Here is a 27,147-nt window from a genome sequence, read left to right on the forward strand (position 1 = left end):
ACAGGAGAGAAACAGGTGCTGAGGGAGAAGCACACTTGGATATGCCCACGCCCGCCAGGCCACATCTGGGCTCCAGGCAGCCAGGTCTGGACACCGTGACGTCCAGGGTGGTTTCAGCTGTAGTGTTCAGGTTCGTGTGCTGGTCCAGTCTAGTGTGGGCTTCAGCCTCAAAGCCTTCAGGCTCTGTCTTCTGGACAGCAGTTCATAAGTCAGGGCCCCAAGATGTGAATTCTTATGTTAATTATACAACGTGGTGAGCGAATTGAGGGGACACACCCGCCAGTGCACTTTCGTTGTCCTGGGAACTTCAGTGCGTTCCACCCCCGCCCCAGTGTCTGTTTCGTAATGCTTTCCCGTTTATGCTGTCCCGCAGTCTTAATCCTTAAAGGATTTTTTTTTTCTTCAGTAAGATAGTTTTAGTGGCCTTCTGGGGTAAGAATTACAATACAAGTGAGAACTAAGGGAGGAAACCACTTTTTATTTTACTGAATCATTCCATTTGACATTACTTGGAAATTACAGATTTTGTTTTTCAAAATATTCCTATGCTTTTCCTAGCCTGTACTTCTTTATGCTGCTCGTGACGTGTATGAGGCCAGCACCCTTCTCTCCTCCTTTTCTCATTGCCCCAGATTCCCCTGCTTCCCAGGGAGTTAGCTTCAACTGACCATGGGCTGGTCTTAGCTGAATACTCTTCAATGGTTGGGAGAAGAATTAAGGAAGAAACTTAAGAGCTGAATCTCAGTATCCTTATGGTATTGGTTACAGTTCAGTAGGGCTTTCCAAAGCCTTAAAAATAAATAATAAAAAAAAAAGTTTTAGCAAAAGCAGGGCATACAATTTGGTCATTTTGTACACAGGATTCTATTTCTGCTGCTTACAAGTTAAAATGCAAAAGGAAGAGTGGAATAAGACCCAGTGTGTAAGAATGAGGTTTGTCAGTTGCAGCTCATGAGACATTCAGACCATACATGTGTGTTCTGTTCTTCAATAGCAAACAGGTAGGGCACGTAGCTTATATTTACTAAGACTCTGAGAGGTCAAATCCAACCTGCATTTCTAATGAAGTAAATCACAGCACCCAGCTCTGTGGTTTGACTGACGGCTACATCCGTTTTGCTGAAAGGTCTTGCCACTTTCAGCAGACCCTGGTAGTCTTTGCCCTGAAAAATCATGCGAGTAAGCAGGGCACCTGAGGCTGCAGAAGAGGGGCGCCAGGCTTTCTGTCTCGTGTCTGACAACTTGAAACATTCAGGGAAAAGAGGGAAATCCATATTTCAGATGTGTGAACTCTTTATGGTGCCAAATGTCTGGTGTTTTGGAAACAGCTAAGGGATCTTAAAAGATAAACTGAGGCATATTAAAATTTTTAAGAGTTTTTCTGAGCAAAAATTGATTTGAACCAGGCAGCATCCAATCCAGCAGATAAAAAGAAACTCCAAGGATCTGTTCAAAATGAAAGTCTTTTTATAGGCGGAAAGGAACGGGAACACTGAAGTTATACTGGCAAAAAGGCAGGTTGGTTATTTCAAAGTTACTTTCCTTGAGGGGATGTCAGGGGTCAGTCAGACAGATTACCTCACTAGTGCTGATCAGGTGGTTCCTGATGGACTGGTTTAAGGTTTCATTGCTGGGAGAGCCGCAACTGTGATTAAGTCTCAGTGTGGTGACCTGGAGCTTAGCATAAGTGACTCCATCTTGGGTCTTTTGTTTTTTAACAGGGATCATATCCTTCCCTTTGTATAGAAATCACAACTATAGTATATTATCCAGCAAGCTTAATAAGTTTGCAGTTTTCAGACTAGATTTTAGGAATGGGGATGACAGTTTTAATCTATATCTATATATAGATATATAGATATATCCCCAAAAGCTCAGGTACTGTGATCAGTTTATACAAATAAAAGTGTAATACTTTCTTTTTGCAAAACAGTATAATAAGCTAGCATCTTCACATTAAGACATCTCTTTTTATTGATGTTTCAGAAAAAAATACAATCTTGTTTTCTCAATCCTTGGGGAAGGATTTACAAATTAAAACACAGCACAGACAATGTAGAAGGACAAGAAGATTCTGCTTCGCCCAGCAGCTTGTCGCTTTGTAATTGAGTTAGCATATGTCACAGGTCAAGAGCTATTTAAATTACACCTGCATATTTTAGTCCCGCCTTCCTTCATAAAAGAGAAAAGCATATAATAGATACAATGAAATTTCATTAATGTCCTTCTTTCAGGGATTAGTAAAATGTCAGAGTGTGTAATTTATACATCAGCTATGTATAGGGATTTAATTCTAGTTGTTCATCTTCTGAAAGGCAGCTGGTCAGCAAGACGTCACTGATCAGAACATTTTGCCTGTAAGAGCAGGAGCTGACGTTGAACCGAGATTCCAACATTTCAGGGCCCTGCCTAGCGTTTATCATTTGCTCATGTTAGAATTGAGGAGAATGAGGTTTATTTGGTTTTGTTTTGCTATTTTAGATGAATGCTCTTGGCTTTTTGGGGGGGTTGGGGGTTTGTTTTCTTTGGTTTTTTGTTTGTTTTTTGGTTTCTTTTGGTTATGATTACTTCCCATTTATTTATTCTGGGAACAATAAATTCTGGAACCCATTCAGGCTCCCGTTCACACAACTATGGCCAAATGGGAGACTTGTAGCCACCCTCCTCACCCACATCAGCTGCTCAGCAGTAACCCTGAGAGTCGCAGCTTAGGATGGTTGCCAGCCCAGCAGGACCCTGGTCATGTTTTCAAGTCTGTATCAGGTGACTACTCACCAACCTCACTTCGGTCTACTTTTCCAAGAATTATTTAAATCTTCAGCCCGGCAGTGATCTCAAACCCACGTCCTGCTCATTTCGTTAGGTCCCATATAACCCCTGCTCTGTGCCGGAGGCCCGAGGTCTATGTAGCAACGGATATTCAGCGTTAATAGATGTGTGAGTTTAAGAGCCACATGACCGTATTTTCAGAGACGAGTGCATTTTCAGTGAGATGGACAGGTTTCCAGGTAATAGTACTTCTGGAAGTAAATATATAATGATCTATGGGATCTAAATCTGCTACTGCCCCTTCCTCCTTCAAGGCCACATTTCACAGCTCTTTACCAAATGAGGCTGACAGACTCTGCCCCCAGTGAGCGTCGCTGCGCCTAAACTTCCCTCCCGAGCGCTCGGCCCCGCCCTCACAAGCAGGCTCTGCGTGACAGACGTTTAATGTACAGTTTCCGGGGTAGGCAGCAGGCACTCACCAGCCAGGTGCTATTGTAGACACTCCGTGGAACACAGGGACTGAATGAGCAACATAGTCTCAGCTCTCAAGGAAACTGCAAATCTGGTAGAGGCACAAGTTCAGGTTTCTGGCCCGTATGGGGAGGAAATGACCACACCTGGGCCAGGTAGTTAGAGCCGGGAGCAGCACCTAGGAGGAAGCCATTTGGAGCTCTTCTTTTGAAGGGCTGGGCACCCCTGTGTTCTAAAGTGATGGAGAATCACAGCTATTAGGGAGGAAGATGGATTTCCATCTGAATGGAACAGAGGCCCCTAAGGCCAAAAACCAAGGGGTTCAGAGATGGACCAAGTTCTTCCACAACAATATTCCCCAAAGAAGAGTAATCTGAGGACCGATGATACAATTTCTTCATCTTCAGTTACATATTTTCCATTTCTGGTTACCTCCTTTACTGTTATTTACTTAATACTTTTCTTTAAATGGACTCACCGTTTTTACTTAAATAAATCTATGCTAAAAGGAGAATGTTTATGTTCAGAGGAAATTTTGTAATGCGACCATAAAATTAAATACCAGTAGCACTTGCTGTAACGATAAGGCAGTGATAAGACATATATTCTATGAAAATAATATGAAGTTCAGTACTGCTGCCTGCAGAAGAGTCCAGGTCCGTTCTTTGTCAAAAAGGGAGCATAGCAGGTATCGAGGTGGTGGAAAAGACAGTCCAGTCCCAACCCGAGACCCTTTCTTTGAAGGATTGAAAGAGAATTGAGAAGGAAATAACTTCGTCACCTTGAGATTGGATGTTATTTAATGTCCAGTCTGTGAATAACCTACAACCGCCTCCAGTGCCACTGGTGGGACATACTCTACCGGAGAGCTGAGGGCAGGAACAGAGGAGGGACGATGCTTTGGGCCAGTTGTGCCCGTGGTCTCTGCTGAGCAAAGGTGAGGTCTGCCATCCCATTCTGATCCCACAAATTCTAAGAGGCTGAATCCCCCAGCCCCTGGCACAGTGAGGGGCACGCAATAGAGCCTTATAAAAAGTCTTAGCTCAGGTCTCATTGACATTCTAAGATCTCTTGGCTCTGTTTCATAAATAGTAAGAAGTTAAGTTTATGGTGAAATTTCATATTTCATAATATCACATTCCCCCAAGAAAGGAATGTTGATAGAATATCCTAAGAAGTATAAAACATAAAAATCAGCTGATGAATAGATCCTATGGGATACACAAGAAGGCTGCATCGATGAGTTTTAGTCTCAAAGGGAAATGAGAAACGTCTCTGTGAGTCAGCGTCTGAGTGTCTGCCCGGTCGCTGAAGAGGTTCCTGGGTGTCCACAAGGCCCTGGCACAATGGGGTCCTCGACTGGGCTGGCTTCCTTCTCCCCATGTTCCTTGCTCAAGTGCTCTTTTCTCTTCATTTCTCACAACACCCCTTGTCTGTCACTGGGTATTCAGCAATTTAGTAAAATGAGCCCGGAAAGCATGCTAATGCATTGCCAGTGTAAATTGCTGCGTCCTCCTTAACAGGGTTGTCATGAGCATTTCATTTTAAGCTTTCAGCCGGAATTGCATCAGTATTTTAAGTGGGCTATTTTCTATAACCCATATCACTATGACTATAAGACACTAAAGTACTAATGACAGCTTGAGAATTTAATTTCAGAAGTGACTGCACTGCATTTCTGAAATCTGCATGCTTTGGAGCAGGCTTTCCCCAGATTACACCTCAGCCTTCTCCAGACAGACATCTCAGACATCTCCACGCAGAACGTAGTTTCTTACAGTAAATCGTATCTTAATATGTGGTTTCAGTATGAGATCAGTGCAATCAGCTTTACAGATTAACGTACTTTTAATGAGCTCAAATGCACTAAACTGATAGCTTTACCGTTATTTGTTCGATGTTCTTAAGAAGTGTAGATTTTTCTTGCACACAAGTGTTTACAGCACTTGTTGGTGCTTTAACTGATGCTGGCAAAGCTTTGACATCTGTTCACAGCATTTTTAAAAATCTTTATTATTGGCTTGTTCACTAATGAAACATGGTCTTAAAGCAAACTCTGACAGACATTTAAATTTTTTAAAAACAAAACGAAACCTCACTGTGCCATTTTTATGAAGAGTCCCTGAATAGAAATGCCAAAAATCCAAATGAATATAAAAGCAACATAAATATAGTCTGTTTTTCAGAGAGAAGTTGAGAATACAAAACATTTGACTTCTGTTTTTTTTATGAAACATAAATGTTCATTCAGTTATTAAGCCTCAGTTTTCCCATCTGTGAAGTGGGGATAATCCTTTTTAGCTCAGAGGGTTGTTAGGAAACAGTGAAATACTGCATGAAGTGTACTAAAACACAGTACCTCACACATGTACCAATTCTGGTTTATCGTGGAAGCTTTTAATATTATTATCACATGGTCCAGAGTTGGAACCATCTGGCCCTGAAGAAACCAGAGTGTCTATTGCATTTGTGGTCCCCAGGGAATGGGTCTCAGCCAGGAGTCTTTAGGGGCACATCAGCTGGATCTGGAACACTGTCCAGGTTTGGAACTGTCTGCTCTCCTGGGCATCAGGACCCTTGTTTCTGTGACCTAGCTGCCTTTCAGGAAAGGAACAGCAGTCGAAACACTGGGGTAAGGAAGAGAGTGAGCTGAGCGAACAAGCTGCGAAGAGAAGGGAAAAGTGCAGCAGTTCAGCCCCCAGGGCAGTCCTTGCAGCCCAGCCCCCAGCCGCTGCCCACTTGGCGGACATTTCCACCAACGCTCACGGCGACCCCCGCCACGGCGGGAGCCTCAGAGTCCCTGCTTCCCGCCGTTCCTCTGGTCCGTGGTCCTCATCAGAACCCCCTTCCTGGGGGCTCCCCTCTGGCCATCTGCCTTGTGTCTGTAATCCCTCTTTGAGGGTCACTTCAGGGGGAAACGCTCATGGGAGGACAGCTCTTTAAGAAGGGGGACCCCACATTAAATTGGGAGCCCTCAGATAAATACAGCTTTGAACCCGTTTTCTGTGGCGTGATTGGAAAGCTGGCCCGACTTCAAGTTTAGAAAACCATGTCAGGGACCGTACGAAATGCAGCCGGAGTCAGAAGTTTCATACCCAAATCTCTAGCAGAGGAACCAAACTCAAAACGGATTCTCTATAGATTCTACAACGGCTGCGCAAAAGACAAGAGGGTGCTGGTGGTGAACACGTCGCTTTATCCACAGCTTAACTCTGCCTCAGCCCTTCAGCAAAAAGAAGAATCCCTCCCTCTCTTCACCCGGGGAGCTTGCAGGGCCCTGAGGGGCCAATGAGATCGCCTGCTCAGAGCAACTTGCTGTGCTCCTCTAGAATTATCTTTCCAATGCGGTTCCCACAATCATCCCCTGCAGCTTATATTTAAGCACTTTAAGTTTCCTACTGAAATACAGACATCTTAACATGGTGTTCAAGGCCCTTCCCAATCTGGCCTTGAGCTCTGACCCCATCTGACTCCCACAAAAACCTCATGAGAAACTCAGCCTGGAGTTCTCTTTCCTTTCATCCTCAAAACCTAGTTCTACAGAAGACAACAAGCCTTGGTGGTGATGTGGAGAAATTGGTGGGAATGTGGAATGGTGTAGCCACTGTGGAAAACTGTATGGAAGTTTTTCAAAAAATTAAAAATAGAACTACCATGTGATCCAGCAACTCCTGGGTACGTACACCAAAGAATTGAAATCAAGATCTCAAAGAGGTATCTGCACTCCCATGTTCATTGCAGCATTATTTACAATAGCCAAGACATGGAAACAACCTAAATGTCCATCGACAGGTGAATGGATGAAGAAAATATAGTATACACATACAATGGAATATTATTCAGCCTTAAGAAAGAAGGAAAGCCTGACATTTGCTACAACATGGATGAACTTGGAGAACATTATGCTAAGTGAAATAAACCAGACACAGAAGAATAAATACTACATGATCCCACTTATGTCAGGCCCCTAAAATCGTCAAACTCATAGAAGCCGAGAGTAGAATCATGGTTTCCAGGGGCTGGGGGGAGGGGCATTGGGGGGCATGGGTGAAAGGTACAAACTTTCCCTTATGCAAGAAGAATAAGTCCCAGAGTGTCTGTAGTTAACAATACACTGTATTTGTTATGTAAACATTTGTTAAGAGGGTAAATCTTATGTTAAGTGTTCTTACCCCAAAAAAAAAAAAAAAAACCTAGCTGTAGTGTTACCCCTCCTGAAGTGCTTTCCAGAACCCCATGAAACCTACTTCCCTGCTTTACCATAGACTTTAATAATTTTCCCCGGGGACTTCCCTGGCGGTCCGGTGGGTAAGACTCCGCGCTCCCAATGCAGGGGGCCCGGGTTCAATCCCTGGCTGGGGAACTAGATCCCGCATGCATGCCGCAACTAAGAGTCCGCATGCCGCAACTAAGAAGTCCACATGCCTCAACTAAGACCTGGCACAGCCAAAATTAACTGATTAATTAATTTTTAAAAAATAATAGTAAGTTTACCAAACGTAAGTTTTGTTTCTTAGCTAGGAACGTTGTAGGGGTTAGGAGGCCTGGGGTCAGTCTGCCTGGCCTCAACAGCCGACGTATCTTAAGCCTCATTTCCTCACATGTTGCAGAGGGATAATGCTGCTCGCGCCTCCAAGGGTTGTTCTAGGAATTAAATATCCAATTTGTCTAAGACAACTAGCACATTTTAAGGGAGTTCAACAAATACTAACTCTTGTTACTGGACAGCTTGTGTTCAGTCACGTTAGTTGGTTGTTTGTATGCTTGTTTCCTAGCGAGGCTGTGAGCTGCTCAGGGTAAACCCCTGTATTTGTCTACCTTCCTAATACTGCTGCACGCACCCAGTTCCTGCGATGAAGTGAATTGAATCGAACTGACCTGACCTGAAGTCCCACAAGATGGCAGTAGCCACCAGCCCCAGAAGCTTCCTTGTGGAGCCCTCCCCTCAGCTAGACAGGCTAGAAAGGACTCTCCTTTTACGGGCAGCTGATGGAGCTGAGGTGTCCCCAGCTTCCTGCCACCAAGTAGCTATTTGTTCTGGTGCCTCTACCACCAGTGAAGCCAGATAGCAATTCCGGACAGCAAGGAACTGAGGTCCGCCTCCCCGTGCTGGGATCAGTCATCCCGAGTCTCCTTGGTCTGAGGGTGTTTCGAGGGAAGGCAGACCACTGGGGGGAGGGGATGGAAACCAAATACTGGAAGGGTGTGCGTGGAAGGCAAGCTGGTAAACGCACGAGGGGTTCTGATATTAGACAAGGAGACGAAGAGTGAGTCATGGAGTAGCCTGCAGTCATTGAGGAAAAGGCAAGGGAGGAAGAGGGGAACAAGCCAGCGCAGGTGTCAGTGGGACCAGAGCCTCTTCCTGGTCGTCATGGAAGCCTCAGGATACATCCTGGCGGCAGGGTTTTTGTACTTGGTGGCAGGTGCATCCTACCTCCCCATCCTAAATGGGATGTGCGTTAGCTCAAAGTCACAGGCTGAAATTTACTGCAGGAGAAAAATATGGAGAATCATCAATTAAAATTTCTTTATGTACTTGGCTAAGTAAGACCCTATTAGAATCCCCGGAATTACCATTCTTCATCATCCCCATTGTCATAGCTCTCTGTTAATCAAACTTCACACGGAACCAGTACAGCTCAGTCATGACACATTTTTTTTAATGTGATGAATAATCAGTACCTTCATTTCTTCTGCCCCCAAGGCCTAAAAGCTCCCTTCTCCACTGATATATTCTTTAATTAATGGGGAGTAAATTTTTATACAAGACTATTTCACCTGTATTCATTCCCCAGGTGTAAAAGGTTGTAAAATCCAACTTTTCAAAGAAGTAGCTAGCCCCCTGTTTCCCGAAGTCTTTGTTTTTCACAGTTCAAGTGGAAGGGTAAATGTCTCACAACCTCGTCCTTGTGTTTACAAGGTCATCATCATGTTAACATACTCTCCCACCCAGAATACAAGCGCTGTGCTCTTCTCTGGAGTGCCATTTGCCCAGCCCCTGAGTTTGTAGCCCTGCACCATCATTGCCTGTAGCAGTAGTTCTCAAACCTTAGCGGTGTCGGGACCACCTGGAGGGTTTGCAGCACACAGATTGCTGGGCCCCGCCCCATGCGTTTCTAATGCTTTCCCAGGTGACACTGCTGCTGCTGGTACCGGAGCCACACTGGCGAGAGCCATGCATCAGGAGGGTCTAGGACTCCTCCAACAGTCGTTTGTGCCAGGTAGATTCTAAAACCCAGGGCTACGGTCACGAAGACACTTGCTTTTGCTGATATGACTGGTATGACAATGTGTGTTTATAGTCATCGAAACAGTGCTTTGGAAGTGCCTCCACCCAGACTCACCCCTGATTTGAATGTTAGTTAGGAAGAAGATGCTGACTACAGGTTTGGGGCGGGTGGTGATTCTTAAATGCATATGTATGTTTGTGACTGAGTTGGGAAAGTTTCCTGACTTCCAAAGTGCCCATCTGATGCTAGCTGAGATTCTGGAAACCCCAGAATTCCCAGGGGATTGGATTCTAAAGAAAGGAAACGCCCCACTATAGGCTATGGGAACGCTTTTTCTTTTCTTCTCTTTTCTTTTTTAAATAAAGAATTCTAAAGAAGAAAATAAGAGGCACCAAATGAAACCATAATCTACCAGGAGGGCTGGGAGGGCTGTTCAATATATATGAGGGTCACTGAAGCATCAGAAAAGGGGAGAAAAGTCAGTCAGAACCAAGCGAGTGTTGTTAGTGTCGGCAGTATCTCACGTAGCTGGAAGGTGATTAGGCATGTGTTTCATTTTCCCAAGTATAGTCTTACTCTCCTCACCATGTTCTCTCGCAACACAGAAGGCTCTTTTAAAGTGAAGCGTCCAGGGCTTCCCTGGTGGTGCAGTGGTTGGGAGTCCGCCTGCTGGTGCAGGGGACGCAGGTTCGTGCCCCGGTCCGGGAAGATCCCACGTGCCGCGGAGCGGCTGGGCCCGTGAGCCATGGCCGCTGAGCCTGCGCGTCCGGAGCCTGTGCTCCGCGGCGGGAGGGGCCGCAGCCGTGAGAGGCCCGCGTACTGCAAAAAAAAAAAAAAAAATTTTTGATTATAAAGTGAAGTCTCCAGCCCTAAAGCCTTATCAGGTCATTAATTTTTCATCTGAAAGAGCACAATATCTTAAACTGAAACGTAAGAGGAAGATTTGAAGACAAACATTCAAAGGGGAGTTGAATATTACAGCGGTGATACGGCGAGTGGGATACGATCTTTACTTTCTCTTTTTCTTTTAGAAACAGGGAAGATTGACCAAGAGATTCACAAGTACAACACGCCGGGATTCACTGGGTGCCTCTCCAGAGTCCAGTTCAACCAGATCGCCCCTCTCAAGGCAGCCTTGAGGCAAACAAACGCCTCAGCTCGCGTGCACACCCAGGGCGAGCTGGTGGAGTCCAACTGCGGGGCCTCCCCGCTCACCCTCGCACCCATGTCGTCTGCCACCGACCCCTGGCACTTAGACCACCTGGATTCAGGTAAAGTCTAAAGCAGTGTCTTGGCTGGGATGCTTTCTTTCTTTACGCCTCAGTTTCCTCACCTGTAAAATGGAGTTAATAGCAGACCGTCGCTGGTGATGTAGTTGGAGGATTAAGGGAACGAAGGAATGTGTGAGCGCAGAGTTCTTAGCACATCAAGGGCTCAAAAGGTACAACCGTATTCGTGCTCAGGGCCAGTAGTAAATAAGTCGAAGGGAAGGAGTATAGGAATTATTGACTCTTCTGCACTTAAGTGAGATGATGAGATACCTTAACCAGTGTCTGCAACGTGACTGTCGGATGATCTGATCAGATCAATTCCTCACTTTTGCCTTTGTGACTCAGCTGCCTAGCAGCCCCACTGTCCAAGTTCTGATATCAAAAGATTACCTAAAACCATACAGGGATTCACCTCCCGACACTGTATTTGTACATATAATCCCATAGCCTTCCAGGTTTTATTGGTGCGTTTAGGCTTAGAAAGCTCAGTGGATTTAGCTCCACTTCTGCAGGTGATAAGACTTGTCATTTGAAATCACAGCGCTAAAAGGATGCAGCTGTTGGCTGCGAAAGGCACTGGCTGCAGATTCAGTGTCCACAGGACCCCGAGTGGTGGGGAGCCTGTAAGTCCCCCCCCCCTCACTCTACCCAGACTGACATCAGGCTACTCGGGTAACCTCTCCAAGCCTTTGCTTTTTCACCCACAAGGTATGAAGTGGGGTGTGATCTCTAAACCACCTCCAAATCTACCATCCGATGGATCTCCAAAGCAACGTGTGACTTTGCTGATGCCAAAGACAGCAAGGGGACGAGGGGGGAGCCCTGGGTTCGATACCATCACTGCCTCTCCCCAGCAAGTGTCTTAATCTCATTCCTCAGTTTCCCCACCTCTGAAATGGAGATAGTAAGACCTAACTCAGAGAATTCCACGCAAGACGATGGGTTTAAAACACTCAGCACAGTCACAGACGTGGAGCAAGCTGTACAAACGTTTAGCTGCAATAATACTAACAAAGTGGTTATTACTATATCCAACACAGTTTGCTATGATGTTTGAATGTCCAGTAGTAAAGGCTCGCAAACCCTCCCCGACCCTAACTTCGAGTTAGTAACAGTTCATCATGGAAACGCCGTGTGCTTGATTGCCTTACATATATTCCAGCCCCGAACACAGGATTTATCCGCTTCCGTGAAGCTTTGTCATCGTGAATTCTTGCCAGGATTTGCCTGCAAAGCTTTGTGAAGCTTCAGAACGAAGCCGAAATTGCCCCATTGTCAGAATACCCATTTTACAGACTAAAGAATTCTCTTCATTCCTCACACATGGGGTCCTATAACATGATGAGGGTGATGACGTGTGCCCAGGGTACTTATAAAAACCGCCTTTTACGAAGTTGTGAGGATGACACAGCGGGCTGGTTTTTCCTCCTGAGATGGCTTGAACAAAGGAAAGCAGTCCTAGTGCTGAAAGAAGAGAAGTAGGAGTGAAGTTAGGAGGCAAGAAAAAGCACTTCCAGGGCTGCAGAGGAACAGAGATTTCTCAGATAGATTCCTCCAGATGCCAGGGTGGATGGAGACAAAGCCTAATCTTTGAAATACGCAGGTTACTGTTAGAGGTTCTCACTGCTTGAGGCCATCAGCGTGTGTGGTCCGAGTCCGCTGCCAAGAAATCAGTTTCAAAAGCCTCTAGATGCTACTCTGGGCCGATAGTTCATATTCATTCTGCCTTAATTAGCAAATTATTTGCTTGATGGTCTGTGAGATACAGGTGTATGGGCCAAAGTTTGAGTTCATTTATTTTTTAAAAATCATGCTTTATACATGACAATTTCATTCTTTTGACTGATGTAATAATGTATATAGGGAACATTCTGTTATTCAATGTTCAAATCTAAAGTCTACAATTCAGGTATTATGGTAGGCCTGTACTATATAACATAGGTCCATTTACAGAAAATTTCCACTTGTACTTGGACAGCAAGTTCTTACCTGGTGTTGACCAGTTGCTGTATCAATCTCATCATCATAATTTATTCCATGATTGGAATTCCAAGTTAATTTCCATAATGGGTAAATGCTTATAAAGAAATGTGTATCTGTCTCACGAACTTTATTAAAACAACAGAAAAGAGCTTATGAGCTATGACATAGAAGGCTTGTTTAGATAACATGATTTTTTTTTAACATCTTTATTGGAGTATAATTGCTTTTCAATGGTGTGTTAGTTTCTGCTTTATAACAAAGTGAATCAGTTATACATATGTCCCCATATCTCTTCCCTCTTGCGTCTCCCTCCTTCCGACCCTCCCTATCCCACCCCTCTAGGTGGTCACAAAGCACCTAGCTGACCTTTCTGTGCTATGTGGTTGCTTCCCACTAGCTGTCTATTTTACATTTGGTAGTGTATATATGTCCATGCCACTCTCTCACTTTGTCCCAGCTTACCCTTCCCCCTCCCGATATCCTCAAGTCCATTCTCTAGTAGGTCTGCATCTTTATTCCCGTGCTGCCCCTAGGTTCTTCATGACTTTTTTTTTTTTTAGATTCCGTATAAATGTGTTAGCATATGGTATTTGTTTTTCTCTTTCTGACTTACTTCACTCTGTATGACAGTCTCTAGGTCCATCCACCTCACTACAAATAACTCAATTTCATTTATTTTTACGGCTGAGTAATATTCCATTGTATATATGTGCCACATCTTCTTTATCCATTCATCTGTCTGTCAGTGGACACTTAGGTTGCTTCCATGTCCTGGCTATTGTAAATAGAGCTGCAATGAACATTGTGGTACATGACTCTTTGTGAATTATGGTTTTCTCAGGGTATATGCCCAGTAGTGGGATTGCTGGGTCGTATGGTAGCTCTATTTTTAGTTTTTTTTAAGGAACCTCCATACTGTTCTCCATAGTGGCTGTATCAATTTACATTCCCACCAACAGTGCAAGAGTGCTCCCTTTTCTCCACACCCTCTCCAGCATTTATTATTTGTAGATTTTTTGATGACAGCCATTCTGACTGGTGTGAGATGATATCTCATTGTAGTTTTGATTTCCATTTCTCTAATGATTAATGATGTTGAGCATCCTTTCATGTGTTTGTTGGCAATCTGTATATCTTCTTTGGAGAAATGTCTATTTAGGTCTTCTGCCCATTTTGGGATTGGGTTGTTTGTTTTTTTGATATTGAGCTGCATGAGCTGCTTGTAAATTTCAGAGATTAATCCTTTGTCAGTTGCCTCATTTGCAAATATTTTCTCCCATTCTAAGGGTTGTCTTTTGGTCTTGTTTATGGTTTCCTTTGCTATGCAAAAGCTTTGAAGTTTCATTAGGTCCCATTTGTTTATTTTTGTTTTTATTTCCATTTCTCTAGGAGGTGGGTCAAAAAGGATCTTGCTGTGATTTATGTCATAGAGTGTTCTGCCTCTGTTTTCCTCTAAGGGTTTCATAGTGTCTGGCCTTCCATTTAGGTCTTTAATCCATTTTGAGTTTATTTTTGTGTATGGTGTTAGGGAGTGTTCTAATTTCATTCTTTTACATGTAGCTGTCCAGTTAGATAACATGGTTTTATTTTTTTTTTCTTTTAGGTGAATGGGAAAATGAGAGAGAATGGGGGTTGGGGGATGAACAGGGGACAAAGAAAGAAATGGACATAAGGGAAGGTTACTTAATATCAGCCTCCAGTGGCTTAGTGTCTAGGAGGAAAAACCTTTCCTCTAGGCGCTTAAGTTCAGGCCATGGGGGTCTGCAGATTAAACTCACAAAAGGCAGATAACAGGAGAAGAAGTTTCTTTGCATGCATATGGAAGCTTACAAAAGGAGTAGCTCAATAGTGGTAAAAGTTAGAGGCTTATATACTTTTCTTAGTAGAGAAAAAGAAGAGAGGATAAAAGGCCTCTGGGAAGAACAAATGGGTTTCTAAAAGAAAAAACAGGAGATAAGGAAGTTTGTGATTGTTTGTTCGTGCCTGTGTGAATGGTCTTTGTCTTTTTCAAGGTCTTAAAACTCTCCTGCAAAGGGTGATTTAGGGTAGGTTTGCTCTTGGCCTCTTTCCTGGGACCTAAAAGCCTCCTAGAAAAAAGGGGATTTATGGTCTTATTTCTCAGAAGTTTCTATGTTTAGTCAGATAAGGAAGTTCCAAAAAGATTTCTTTCTGCATCTGTTGAATCCCAAATATCATCAGTTTAAAATAATCTTCATCCCAGCTCTGGGGTTCTTAGTGGGTCCCCACATCAGCAGTTGCACCCTAGTTTCTGTGAGCCTGAGTTCATCATTCTGAATTTTGGTTTGGGGGTTTTGCTTTTTTAGATAATCTTTCATGTATGACTGAGGATCCTCACTATCAGATATTCAGAAACAAAACAACAGAGCATACACAAAAATGCCATTTCTAGCTATAAATCATGTTACTTGAGTCTGTGTAGGTACCTGAGGGAAGAAAATGAAGGTGAGAGCTCATTAGTCCTGGTTTGAATAGAGGACATTTGGAAGGAGATCTGTTTCATCTGGTGCCTTGGGAAGTGTGATCCTCCACCAGCAGTATGAGTATCACCTGCAAGCTTCTTAGAAATGCAAATCAGACCAACTGAATCTGGCATCTGCATCTCAGCAAGATTCCCCTGTGATTTATCACGTGCCCATCAAGTCTGAAAGCACTCCTCTCAATCTCAGATGCACTTTCAGATTACCTAGGGAGCTTTTAAAAGCCCCAGTATCCAGGCTGCACCCCTGACTAATCAAGTCAGACACTCGGGTTGAGGTGTCCAGAGATGTACGACCTCCCCAGGTGATTCTAATGTGTAGCCAAGATGGAGAATCACTCACTAAATAAGAGAGAAGCTTAATAATGGCCCCTTTGGTAAACCCTCTGAAGTAAAGTTACTAAAAAGAAAAGTAAATACCCAAAAACCAGTTTATGAAAAACAGTGAAGCCTTTAGGTGGTGAAACCCCAAACTGAAAGTCTATAGCAGTAAGCTTGCCAAAGGTTGGGCTCCTCTGACCATTTCATAAGGAAGCTCAGGGAGATAGAGGAGTTTTCTCTGAACTTGAATAGAGCTAGTCTGCCTGGAAAAACAGACTTGAAGCAGACAAACAAACAAGAGATCCACAGTGCGGGGCCGGACTCGGGGCCTCCATGAAAATGCATCTTTATTGAAGTTGTTACGCCCCAGGAAGGAGCTTCAATTTGAGGAAGATGTCAAATTATTAATCAGTTTTTTTAATCAGCTGCAAGCTTAATTTGAAAGGATATCAGGAAGGAAATGCTGCTTTAAAATGAAGTATGTGCATTTATTTTAAAATCAAGCAGGCCCCTTGCAGTGAAGATAGGAAGTCTATGGTTTTAGTATTAGCGGGAACTTAGCGATCAACCAAGGGCTACTTACTTCATACTCACACTGGAGTATTTGCTTTGCAGAGACCTGGAAGTTAGAATTCCAGACATCTACCCTGAGGTCTTGTGTTCTTTCTGCTCCCTTATATTTCTTTCTTATATCTTAGATGATATCACATGATAAAGACAGAAAATGGATTCCAAGGTATGCTGGCTTCCTGTGATAAGATTCCTTTTCTCTTCTGGAACACCACTGACTGAGCTGCTCATTGCCTCTCTAATGCCGTTTGGGCTCCATCACCGTTTTCCAAAGCGGGGGACATTTACAGTTGGTCAGGCTGTGTACTGCACAACTCCAGAGGATTCCATTTGCATTGCAGTCTATGGCTCCTGGAGCCCTGAAACATGGTGGCCTTGATAGGGGGTCATCAGATCATTATGGGAAGAAAATAGACATATCATCACGTGGCATAATATCAAGTTATTTCCTGTTCATTTCTTTTTCAGTCTTTCTCATTTTGTTAAAGAGAAAGTCTCCATGTGGTTCTGGCATGCATTTAACAGCTCTCTCACCCATGCTATTCACCCTTTAATAGAGAGCAGGCTTCTGTTTAAAGCCTTGACGGGCCATAGAATTACTCAGTAGGGTTATAAAGTTTTATCACTGCATCTGTTTAAATAAGAAATCAGGTCAGGGCTCCCCTGGTGGCGCAGTGGTTGAGAGTCCGCCTGCCGATGCAGGGGACACGGGTCCGTGCCCCAGTCTGGAAGGATCCCACATGCCGCGGAGCAGCTGGGCCCGTGAGCCATGGCCGCTGAGCCTGCGCGTCCTGAGCCTGTGCTCCGCACCCGGAGAGGCCGCAACAGTGAGAGGCCTGTGTACCGCAAAAAAAAAAAAAAAAAAGAAGAAGAAGAAGATCAAATCAGGTCAATTTAGTGAGAATAAGTAAATAAATAATAATTACGTTTTCCATGGATATGGCAAAAATATATGACAGGAGTTCCTATGTGATTGGAGTTTGGCAAACAGTGGACAGTATGTCAGAATGATCACAAACACAAGGTCCTGGCATGGAGCTGGGAGAGTGCATTTTTTATCGGGGGAAATGGTAAAATTATGTTGATTTGACTTAAACCAATTCTGCTCTATTAGAAACATCTAGTCAATTCTTTTTCTGCCTAATTTTTTCTGCCTTTGGATAATAGGTACGGCCTGTTTAACCACATCATTATGGTCCTTTTAGAACAGTAGTTACAAGGTAGAAAAGGCAATCCCTGGCCCTGAGTTCTGGTTTATTTAAAGGTCACAGAGCACCAGACAATTGCTGTGATTCGCCTCTCAGAATTATGGGCTCTGTTTTTCTTTGTCAGATTCAGGGAAGCTTATTTCCTTGGAATGGCAAGGATTTGCCAGCAGAGAGACGACTACAAATGGGAACGCACTTTCTGCAAAATGTAGAAACAAAACAAACACCAGAAAAAAAAATAAGAATCTGATGCCGTAAATTTCTGCACGAAGGAACAGCTCCGAACTGTATACCAAGCTGTTTTATGAGGCATTCATATTAAGTCTTAGGGTTCATTTGTTTTTTAATCACATTCATGATATTGAATACAGAATACATCAGACCAAAGGCCACATCCTAGGGGTTTTTTTAATAGCATTAAGATAGACAAGGAACTTTAAGATGTAAGATTTCATTTCCCAAGGAATCTCCTCGTTATAAAGATTATAACGAGTTACTGGAACCTAGAGATTCTGACTCCCCGCCTAAAGCTAACCTGCATCTGATACTGAGAGGCTCTGGACCAGGAACTCTCAGAGCCCCTTCTGAGAGGAAAGTGGGCAGGACATGGAAAATCCAGAAGCACTGAGTGGAAAATAGTCCTCTGAGAATTGTCAGGAATTCGGGAATCCAAACCCAAACTCGTCCGGTGGATTCACTCAGGGTCACAGAGCAGTTGGAAAAACCAGCTCTCAGCAATGTGGCTCTCATCCCAAATAAATTGGGAAGTAAATGGAACACGGTGCCTGGGATCACTCGGTGTAACAAGCACATGCCCCAGTTAGATTCCAGAATATACAGTCTGCCCAGGTACTGTGAACTAAGAATTAAGGACTCTGCGTGCCACATCAGACACTTTACCGCTGGAAATCGTGGGTTTGATTTCTAAAGGCACCGGTTTCTCTATTGCTGTGATTTTTAGTGACTTGATTTCTTATCTATGTTCCACTTTTTTTTTCTGCCATCTGAGGATAAAATATTTTTATATCTTCACGTGTGAAAGAATTATAGATAAGATGAACATTTAAAAACTGCATATATCTATTCCATTTCCATCATAATTACAAGCTGGTAGTTGGTTTTCTTTACCACCTGCAAGCACTTAAAATAATCTTTCCAGCTGTTACAATTACATCTTAATTATTTCTGAGCAGATCCCGTTTTTCATCCTTATGCTAAGGTTGCATGATTAATTTGTTTAATCTCTGATACCTAATCTTTTTATTATCTTTTGTGTCTTTTGTTCTCTTCTGTGACCGACACAGACATTTATTCAAGTCCAAAAAACATTATCATCATCTCTTTTCTGACATGCACTTTTCCTGCAGATGATCCAAATTCTGCTTTTCTGCAGAAGCACCAAGCACATTTATATATAGCTTAAGTCAAATATAATAATAGTTACCGGTTTTTGATCTAATGGTCATTTAAGTTTCCAGAATGAATAGCTTTATACACATGATCTTGTTGAGTCAGAGATGTATTTTTAATTTTGATTGTATTACAAATCTCCCTCCAGTGACATAGTACCTCCAATTCAATAAGATATAAATCTTTTTTCCCCACACCCTCATCAACGCAGCACATATAATATTCTTTTAAATCTTGCTATACTTTATTGGAAAAATGAAATTTTGTCTTAATTTGGATTTCATTAATCCAAATTAAGTAAAGATACTTAATCATGAGTGAGATTAAGTATCTTTGTATATATTCATAAGCCACTAGGATTTATTTTTCCCCCCAATCAGCCTGTTTATATTTTTTGACCAAAAAATTATTTGTATATTTACATTGTTTCCCATTGGTCTGTTGGTCATTTACTAATTGACTCACAGGATTTTTATATATTAAGGAAACTGACATTTTACTCTATGTTTGAACGTTTTCTCAGTTTGAGCTCTTTTTTTTTTTAATTTATGGGGTTTTTTTCCCCATGTAAAAATTTCTAAATGTTACATGATGAAATACAAAGTTTTTCATGGCTTTTGGGTTTTGTGTCATGCTTTCTCCATTCAGAAATTTTTTTTTTAATGATTGTACATTTTTTCTAATCATTTTATGTTTTATTTGTAAGATACACATATTTACTGCCCTTGAAATTTACTTGGGTAGTAAGAGTAAGGTAGAAACCCAACTTTATTTTTCCCCCCTGGCCAGCCAGTAGTTCCAGCACTACTGGTTGAGGACCCATCCTTTACCCTACGTTTATCCCATTCAAAATTGACCTTTATATTTATGTCTTCTTCTAGACTCCCTGATCCATTGCACTCATCTGACTCTTCCTGAGACGGTAGCAAGCTGTGGTCATGACTGAGCTTTTGTAATAGCATTTGATTTCTCGTAAAGCTAATTTCCCTTTATTCTCTCTCTCTTTTTTGGATTTTTATACGTATATGTTACCTAGAGGATTCCTGTTTTCATAAGGATCTTATCAGGGTTAGATGTTAAATAGTCCCTAATGCCACTTCAGCATCTGCTGGAGATAACCAGGTGCTTTTTCTCCTGTGATAGATTAATGCGGTGAATCATAGTAATAGACTTCCAAATACTGAGCCATGCTTTCATTCCTAGCATTAACCACACTGAGTCATGGTGAGGCATTCTCTTGAGGTGTAACTAAAGTCATTTTACTAAAACTTCTTTTAGTTTTGTTTTTACATCAGTACTTCTTGGGTAAGATGCGTTTGTGGCATCCTTTTCCTTTGGAGCGGAGTGCGGATTTGAATTTTATACTTAGGCCAGCTTCATAAAAAGAAAGTAGAAGGGGCCACCCAGCAAGGAATGTGGGAGGCCCCTAGGACAGCAGTCCAGACAGACCAGGAAGGAACCTGGGACCTCAGTCCTACAACCTCAAAGGCCAAATTCTGCCAGCATCAGGAATGACCTTGGAAGCACATTTTCCCCCAGGACTTCCCCACAGGCGCTCCGCCCTGCTGACGCCTTGATTTCGGTCTTGGGATACCCAGTCACACCATGGGCGACTTCTCCATCACTCTCTAACTAGTAGAATAACTCAAGTGCCATCCCTTGAATGTGGTCAGAATCACCTGGCGAGATGAATGAATGCAGATTCAGGAGGTCAGAGCTGGGATTTGAGACTCTGCGTCTCTAACAAGCTCCCAGGTGATGCTGACACTGCCGGTTCACAGGCCACACTGTGTGCGGCAAGGATATAAACAGCCTTGGAGCCTTACCCACCTGTACCTTGTAAGTTGCGTAAACTTCACCTGCAAAACCACTGCAGTCTACTGCTTTCTTGTGTGTGTGAGCAGAGCTCTTCGACAACTCTCTCAATTTCTTTTATGAGAATCTGTCTAATTAGATTCTCTTTCTCATCTACTATAATGTCTGTTCTTTACATTTTTCTAGAAATTAATGCATGTAATCTAAGTTTTCGAATTCATTTCCATAGAGTTGAGCAAAATAAGTTTTTATAATAATTCCCGTTCTCTCCTTAGAAAATGTTTATTCATATATTTTTATAATGTAGGTGTAGACTTTCCCCCCATTCTTCTTAGATTATCTGACAACTTTTTTTTGCAAAGGACCAGCTCTGGATTTATTTATTAGTTCTATCATTTTTCTGTTTTCTTTTACCACTTGCTTTTATCCTGACTTCTGTAAATTTATTTTTGCTTCTCTTTAACTGTCACTTGAATATTTCCTTATTGTCATTATTGGCATGTGTGTAACATCCTCTTTCGGAGGAACATGAACCAGAGTTAACAAATCTAAGCTCTAAGCCTAAGTCTCTGGCCACTTCTGACCCCACCTCCCGGACCACACATGCCAGATGCAGTGTCTTGGCGTGAATATTTTTAACCAGACTCTCACCTAAGGGACGGCCACCTTAAATGCCAAAGCCTTCAGACATCACTGTAAGAACAGGTTTGGCAGGCGTGTGTTCCCACAGCAGTGGAGCAGGTGAGGAAATGATGGGGCGAAACATCACCTAAGAGGCTCAAGTGAAGGGCGGTGGGGTTCGATCCCCTTTCAGCACCGGACACCCCCTGCACACTGCCCCACGTGCCTGACCGTGTCTGGGGCTGCCTCCACTCAGGCTTCTGTTCTTTCCTAACCAGCACTGTTCAACGCCATCGTGGGAAAATCCAAAGGAGCACAAACACCCAGCTTTGGGGTAACTTCCCAGGTCCTTGATTCCTCCTTCATCTGGGCTTCTCTTTAATCCCAGTTCCTCCCCCTCTCTTTCTGTCTGTCTTTCCCTTTGTCCCATACAATAGATTTTGAAGCGCAAGGAGGTTGGGGTTCTGTCCAGCCCCCCGTCTAAGCTGTCCACCCTCTGACCACCCCCGCCCCCCGCCTGGCACCATCCTTAGAGACACCTCTCTCCCTGTTCCCACGCCTGCCGGGACTCTCAGCTGTCACCTCCATCATGTGGGGCTGGGAAGGGCAGGTGACACAGGCGTGCACGTTGCTATAGCAACTTCTCCGTTGATGGCAGAACCACCGGCTGCAGCGAGTCACAGCGTTCATTTCTGTCTCGCTCTTATGCAGGGCAACGTTATGAGAAGCCCATGAAAATGAAGTCGATCTGAGCTCAGGGTTGTCCACTGATGTCTGTGTCTGTTATTGCCTCTGTCAAGGCAGGGCCCCGTGCTAACTTCTCCTACTGCACTGCATTTTTGAACATCCTTGTATATCACTTGGGCCATTCAGGGGAGCACAATGTTCCAGATTAATCTGGTGCCACTTCCTTTTCTGACTTGTCATCCAGAAGACTCTCACGGAAATCCCTGCGTGTGAATCCTCCCCGGGGAGCCCTGCCGGTCCCCACCTAGAAGTGCCGCTTCTGCCTTTGCCGGCAGTTCGGGGCCTGCGTCCTGCCTGTGGTTTCTGAAGTTGCAGAAACCTTACGCTAGACGAAGTCTTTGACCCAACGCCAGCTGTTTTACTCATTTGAGAAGATCTTTGCTCAGTTCTCTGTGTTCTGCACAGACTGTTCAGAAATGTCTAAAGACCAGGTGGATCCTTGACTCGGCTGTTGAGCTCCTGCCTGGGAACAATCCTGAAAGGCTTTAAGAATTAAAAAACAAAAAAGTAATATCAATTTTATGTTAAAACGTAAAATGTACATAAAAATCCATGTGAATGTGGGGTGTAGTTATTTTAAACATAGAGAATGAGATTAATCGTGAAATTTCCCCACGAGAAAAGGCTAAAAGTGGTTTTCAAGAATTTACTTGGGAATTTTAACTTTTAGGAAATGGGAAAGGATAAAGACAGAAATGATAAATTTGTAAATAACTTCAATTGCTGAAATGCTTTCAGTGCATGGTTTTGTTTTATCCTGACAGTAGCTCTACGTGGTCTGAGTGGACATTATTAACCACATTTTAAAGATTAAAAAATGCAACTCGGAGAGGAAATGTACTCATTCCCACAGTAAACATCTAATGAGTGGCCGCAGCAGCGACTATGCATTAGCAAACCCTGCAGGGCTTTTTGGTCACCCTGACGCCTCCTCCCCATTCCCCATCCGGAGAGAGTCTTGATGTGCTGTCAGGACTGTGAACCAGTGGGTCCCAGTATTTATAGCACTTTGCTCAGAAGTCTACAGAAAATAACATCTTCAGGTCTAAAATTCGGGCATACTCACCTCTGATTCAGTGCTTTTCCCACTTTTCCTTTCTCTCAATGAAACATTTGAGTCTAACTATAAAAAGATTCCAGTTCTTTACTCTGAACTGTCTTCCTGTCTTCTATCATCCCTTCAGTATAATGCAGAAGCCTGAAATCAGTAATTTGCATGTCTGTAGGTAAACCCCTGATACTAAATATACCGTCCTTTTTATTTCCACTATCCCTTTTTTGATTTGGAATAAATCATCCCCAAGCCTGCTAGAGCCAATTCAATATTATTTCACACTTGGTTGACATGAATGAGAAGAGCTATGACAGGGCAACGTGGCTGGTACTGGAAGCTTATCACGTTATCTTGGTACTGACGTGAACCAGCGCCAAGGAGGCGTCTCTTTGTGGGGGAACATCAGGAAGCTGTCACGAACAAGCATCATTTGCTTCACAAGATGCTCTTTGACGGCCATTCCACCTGCCAGCCAGAAAACACAGCTGCCTTTTGAGATCTGAGGTTAATTCAAGGAAAGAACAGTTCAAAAAACAATGAAAATACCTAGCATGGGGGTTGTGTATTCTATTTTCTGAGATCAACCTTGGAAGACAAGACATTGTCTTGGGGCTGAAATTTTAAACTTTCACTTGTGCTAATGCAGCCGGAAAAAGTATTTCCAAAGCAAGAGCCCAGCGGGACATTGATGAAAGACTTAAAATAGAGAGAGACTTAATGTTTAAAGCCCTTTAGTTTTGCTTGTTCTCCCCTCTAATAGACCCCAGAGGAGGCAGAATCCCGTCGGCTGGCTGTGATCTGGGTCATATACCACTGTGTTCTCAGAAACTGTCCTCTTCTCTATACTGGTTTCCGAACACTTAGGAACAGAAAGGGTCCATTTTACATTTAGATGAAATAGCAGTTACAACACAGACATCCTGCAAAGCCAAAGCCCCGTGGATATTGATGGAGCTGGTCCACAGAGAGCTGGAGTATAATCATCATCTTCCACTGAAGGCAACATTGTCTGCGAGTTGAGATACAGAGGTTGTAGCAGAAGATTAGATGTTTTTAATGCATATTATTATTCATTCTACTACCTTGAAAGACATAGGATGATAACAAAATCAGTAATGTCTAGGCATTTCCAAACGAACCATCCACAGTCAAATTATGGCCTTTGAATTTACTAGAAATTTCCACAAAGGGGGAGTAAAAGAAGACCTTTCGTCTTTGCCTGATTCCTCAAATGATTAAATGTGTTTAAATATTCTTACAAATGATGAAACTCATCTTCTGACTAGAATTTAGGTGATTAAAAAAAAAAAAGTTACTTTCACTGAACTCCCAAACCACCAATTCTGCAAGTCCAAAGCCTCTGCTGGGACCTGCATGGTGCCTGGTGGATGCGTTTCTCAGCAGAAATTTGAAGGCAGTGGCTCCAGGGTCTCCTGAAGACGTGTTGGTCTTCTGAATGGTGCCAAGTCTTGATCACAGTCTAGAAGAAAAGGTGGAATACATCAAGGAATGTCTTTAAGAGACATATTTTGGCTTACTCACTGTGATTGGGTTGCTTTCTTCTTCTTTCTTACTATTGTTAGTTTCTCAACTACCCCCTCCTTAGAAACTGAGGCCATTTCCATGAATCAGCAGACAATTCTGGCTAAGACTGCCCTGCTGATAAGGAACCCACAAATTGTATTAGCAGGTGTGTTCACCTGGCTTGGTAACCATCATAACTGTGACCCAGCATTTCACCAAATGAGAATCAGTCACTCTGGTGCTATGGGACCCCAGACACACCACATTCCTGTGTGGGCTTAGGCATTCCACCCAGCGGTCTGCATTCTGCCACTGCACAGCCCACCCATGCAAGAACCAGCAGCAAGGAGACAAGAATTCTTTCCTAAAACAAATCAATAAACTCCAGAGAAACCAACAACCCAGTATTTTTTTTAAAAATCTGTTTTCTTTCATACATGCCTGTGAATGCATCCGTACCATCAAGAACCTACGTGCCGACATCACAATGTTACCGAATTGGGTCCCACCACTCGCCACTCGAAAAATCAATACTCGAGAGAGACAAATGTTGGTAGAAAGGAAAATTGCTTTTAATCAGAAGGCTGCAGCCTGGGGAGATGGTGGACTCAGCGTCCCTCAAAAACCACCTCCGAAGATTCTGCTCGGCCATGAAAGTTTAAGGGAAAGAAGGAAATCATCTCAGTGAATCACTGAGATGGGGGAGGTCAGAGTCGTCCCCATCCGCCACTGTGTGCAGGCTTGTCCACTCCTCGTGATACATCATCTCCTTAGATGCTGCCTTGTTCACACAGTTTGTCCATGAGATTCCCGAAGAGATCTGGTCATCTGTTAATTACTTGTTCTTCACTTCTTTGATCCACAGAAAGAACCAACAGATTAGGCAAGGTATTGTGTGAGCAAAAGATTTGAAAGGTGTGCTAGGGCCAGAGGTGAGTGGAACATGGGTGCCTGGTTTAAGGTTAGTGACAAGACAAAAGGGTGCCCCCTGCTAAGAGCTCTTTCCTGCCGAAAGCTGCTTACTTTCTTCCTCCCTGATGCGCATGCTTTAGAGAATCACCTATTTCAAATCAGGAAAGGTCTCCAAGGACATGTCTAAGATAACTGTGTATTAAATTCCTCGGCTGTTTTCTTCTTAGACTGCTCTTAATATTGAGCAGTCATAGACTCTCCCCCTCCACATTCAAAATACTGAAGGATTGTCCTCAGAAACGAAAGCAGGGTTCCATTAGGAGCTTTCACAAGACTAAAAAGAAACAGGGCTAAAGGAAATGAAGCCAAGGGGCGTTCTGTCATGCGGATCATTTAAAAGCACACAGTGAGTCAGCACACCACCATCCCCCAAAAAAAGACAAGGTCTCAGAAGGAATTATTTCAGTTCCTTCTCAGGCATCATGTTAAATGAAAACACACATGCACAGGAACAGCAGGAGATGTGAATCACCGGAGTCTCAATTAAACCTCTGCTGCTCAAAGTGAGGTGTGTGCTCACACTCCCCCGCAGCCCATCAGAAATGCAGACTCGCAGCCCAAGGCACTCAGAATCTGCATTTTAATCAGATTCCAGGTGGTTTGTGGGAGCCTTCAAGTTGGAAAGCTCTGAACCAAAGCACTCAGGAATCAGTTTATTTTCTCCTAAAGGCACATCAGAATGAGGTATACAGAGGAAGGCAAAGCCTACACAACCCACTCGAGGCCAGTGAACCCCCTTCTCCTAGTTACTCAAGGCTGAGGTGCTTCATCCCTGACCTCCGGAGCCCTGTGTGAGGGCCAGCACCTAGGTATTCTAATCCAAATACCTCCTACAGTTAATCAGACAAAAGAATGCAATGGCAGCCTCATTTGGGAGTATCAGTGGCTCTCCTTCCCGAAAGGCAACTGAGACAGTTTAGAAGTTGGCTAAAAAAACCGATGGAAGGAGGGAATTTAGTAAAAATCAATTGCTCTTTCAGTACCTTCATTTAAAGTTGGCATTATTTAAACAGTCAAGATCTATAGTAGAGGACGGCAAGCTCCTTTATTCTGTTTCTTTTCACCTAATTAGCCTCTTTTGGTCACTGGATCTCCGACACTGGAGCAAGCAGCTGCCACTTGGCCGCTCTTTTAAGAAGCTGGAAACATAAGGCTTGATTACCTTCCCACGTCGAAGCCCAAAATTAATGCTCTCTTCACTGTTGGGGCTCTGAAATTCTGGCTGGTCACCTTTCTGTAGAAACTGAAGTGAAGGGTGTAGTAGAAACACAAAACTGAGGCTCACCAAGGTCCTGCCACATAGGGTTTGCCTGGCTAAAATCCTGCTGGCCCTGAGAAATCTCCCCCTCCTGAAAATGTGATCGGCAATACCCTCTCTGAAAATAAAGGAGCAGCCCCTGAGATCTTCAGCGTCTTACTTGACAACAGTTTGTTTTCATAGGAGTTTCCAAAGTATCAGTCAGTAGTGAATGGCTAAAACAGTTTGAAAAAAATTGTTTTCTGCCATAGAGCTCAGATTTGAGGAGAGTGAATAAAGTGAAAGGAAGCAAAGAAACTGGGCAGAACAAAGACATATTTACAACATGGAGCGCAGACTCCACTACAAAAAGAATGTTGCAATTTAAATTAAATTATAATTAATAGTGGCAGTTTTGTTGAAGTATCTCAAATTATCCCATTAGAT

At 43.3% G+C, this 27,147-nt stretch overlaps 1 protein-coding gene across 1 annotated transcript in view; it reads left to right on the forward strand.

The window, feature by feature from the left end:
- Positions 1 to 27,147, forward strand: part of CNTNAP2 (contactin associated protein 2) — a 982,287-nt gene that overhangs the window by 931,949 nt on the left and 23,191 nt on the right. The window contains exon 16 of the mRNA XM_073809473.1: positions 10,502 to 10,741. Coding sequence (XP_073665574.1) covers positions 10,502 to 10,741 — 240 coding nt within the window. The remainder of the gene's footprint in view (positions 1 to 10,501; positions 10,742 to 27,147) is intronic.

This window comes from Tursiops truncatus, chromosome 9, assembly GCF_011762595.2.
Source record: "Tursiops truncatus isolate mTurTru1 chromosome 9, mTurTru1.mat.Y, whole genome shotgun sequence".
NCBI lineage: Eukaryota > Metazoa > Chordata > Mammalia > Artiodactyla > Delphinidae > Tursiops > Tursiops truncatus.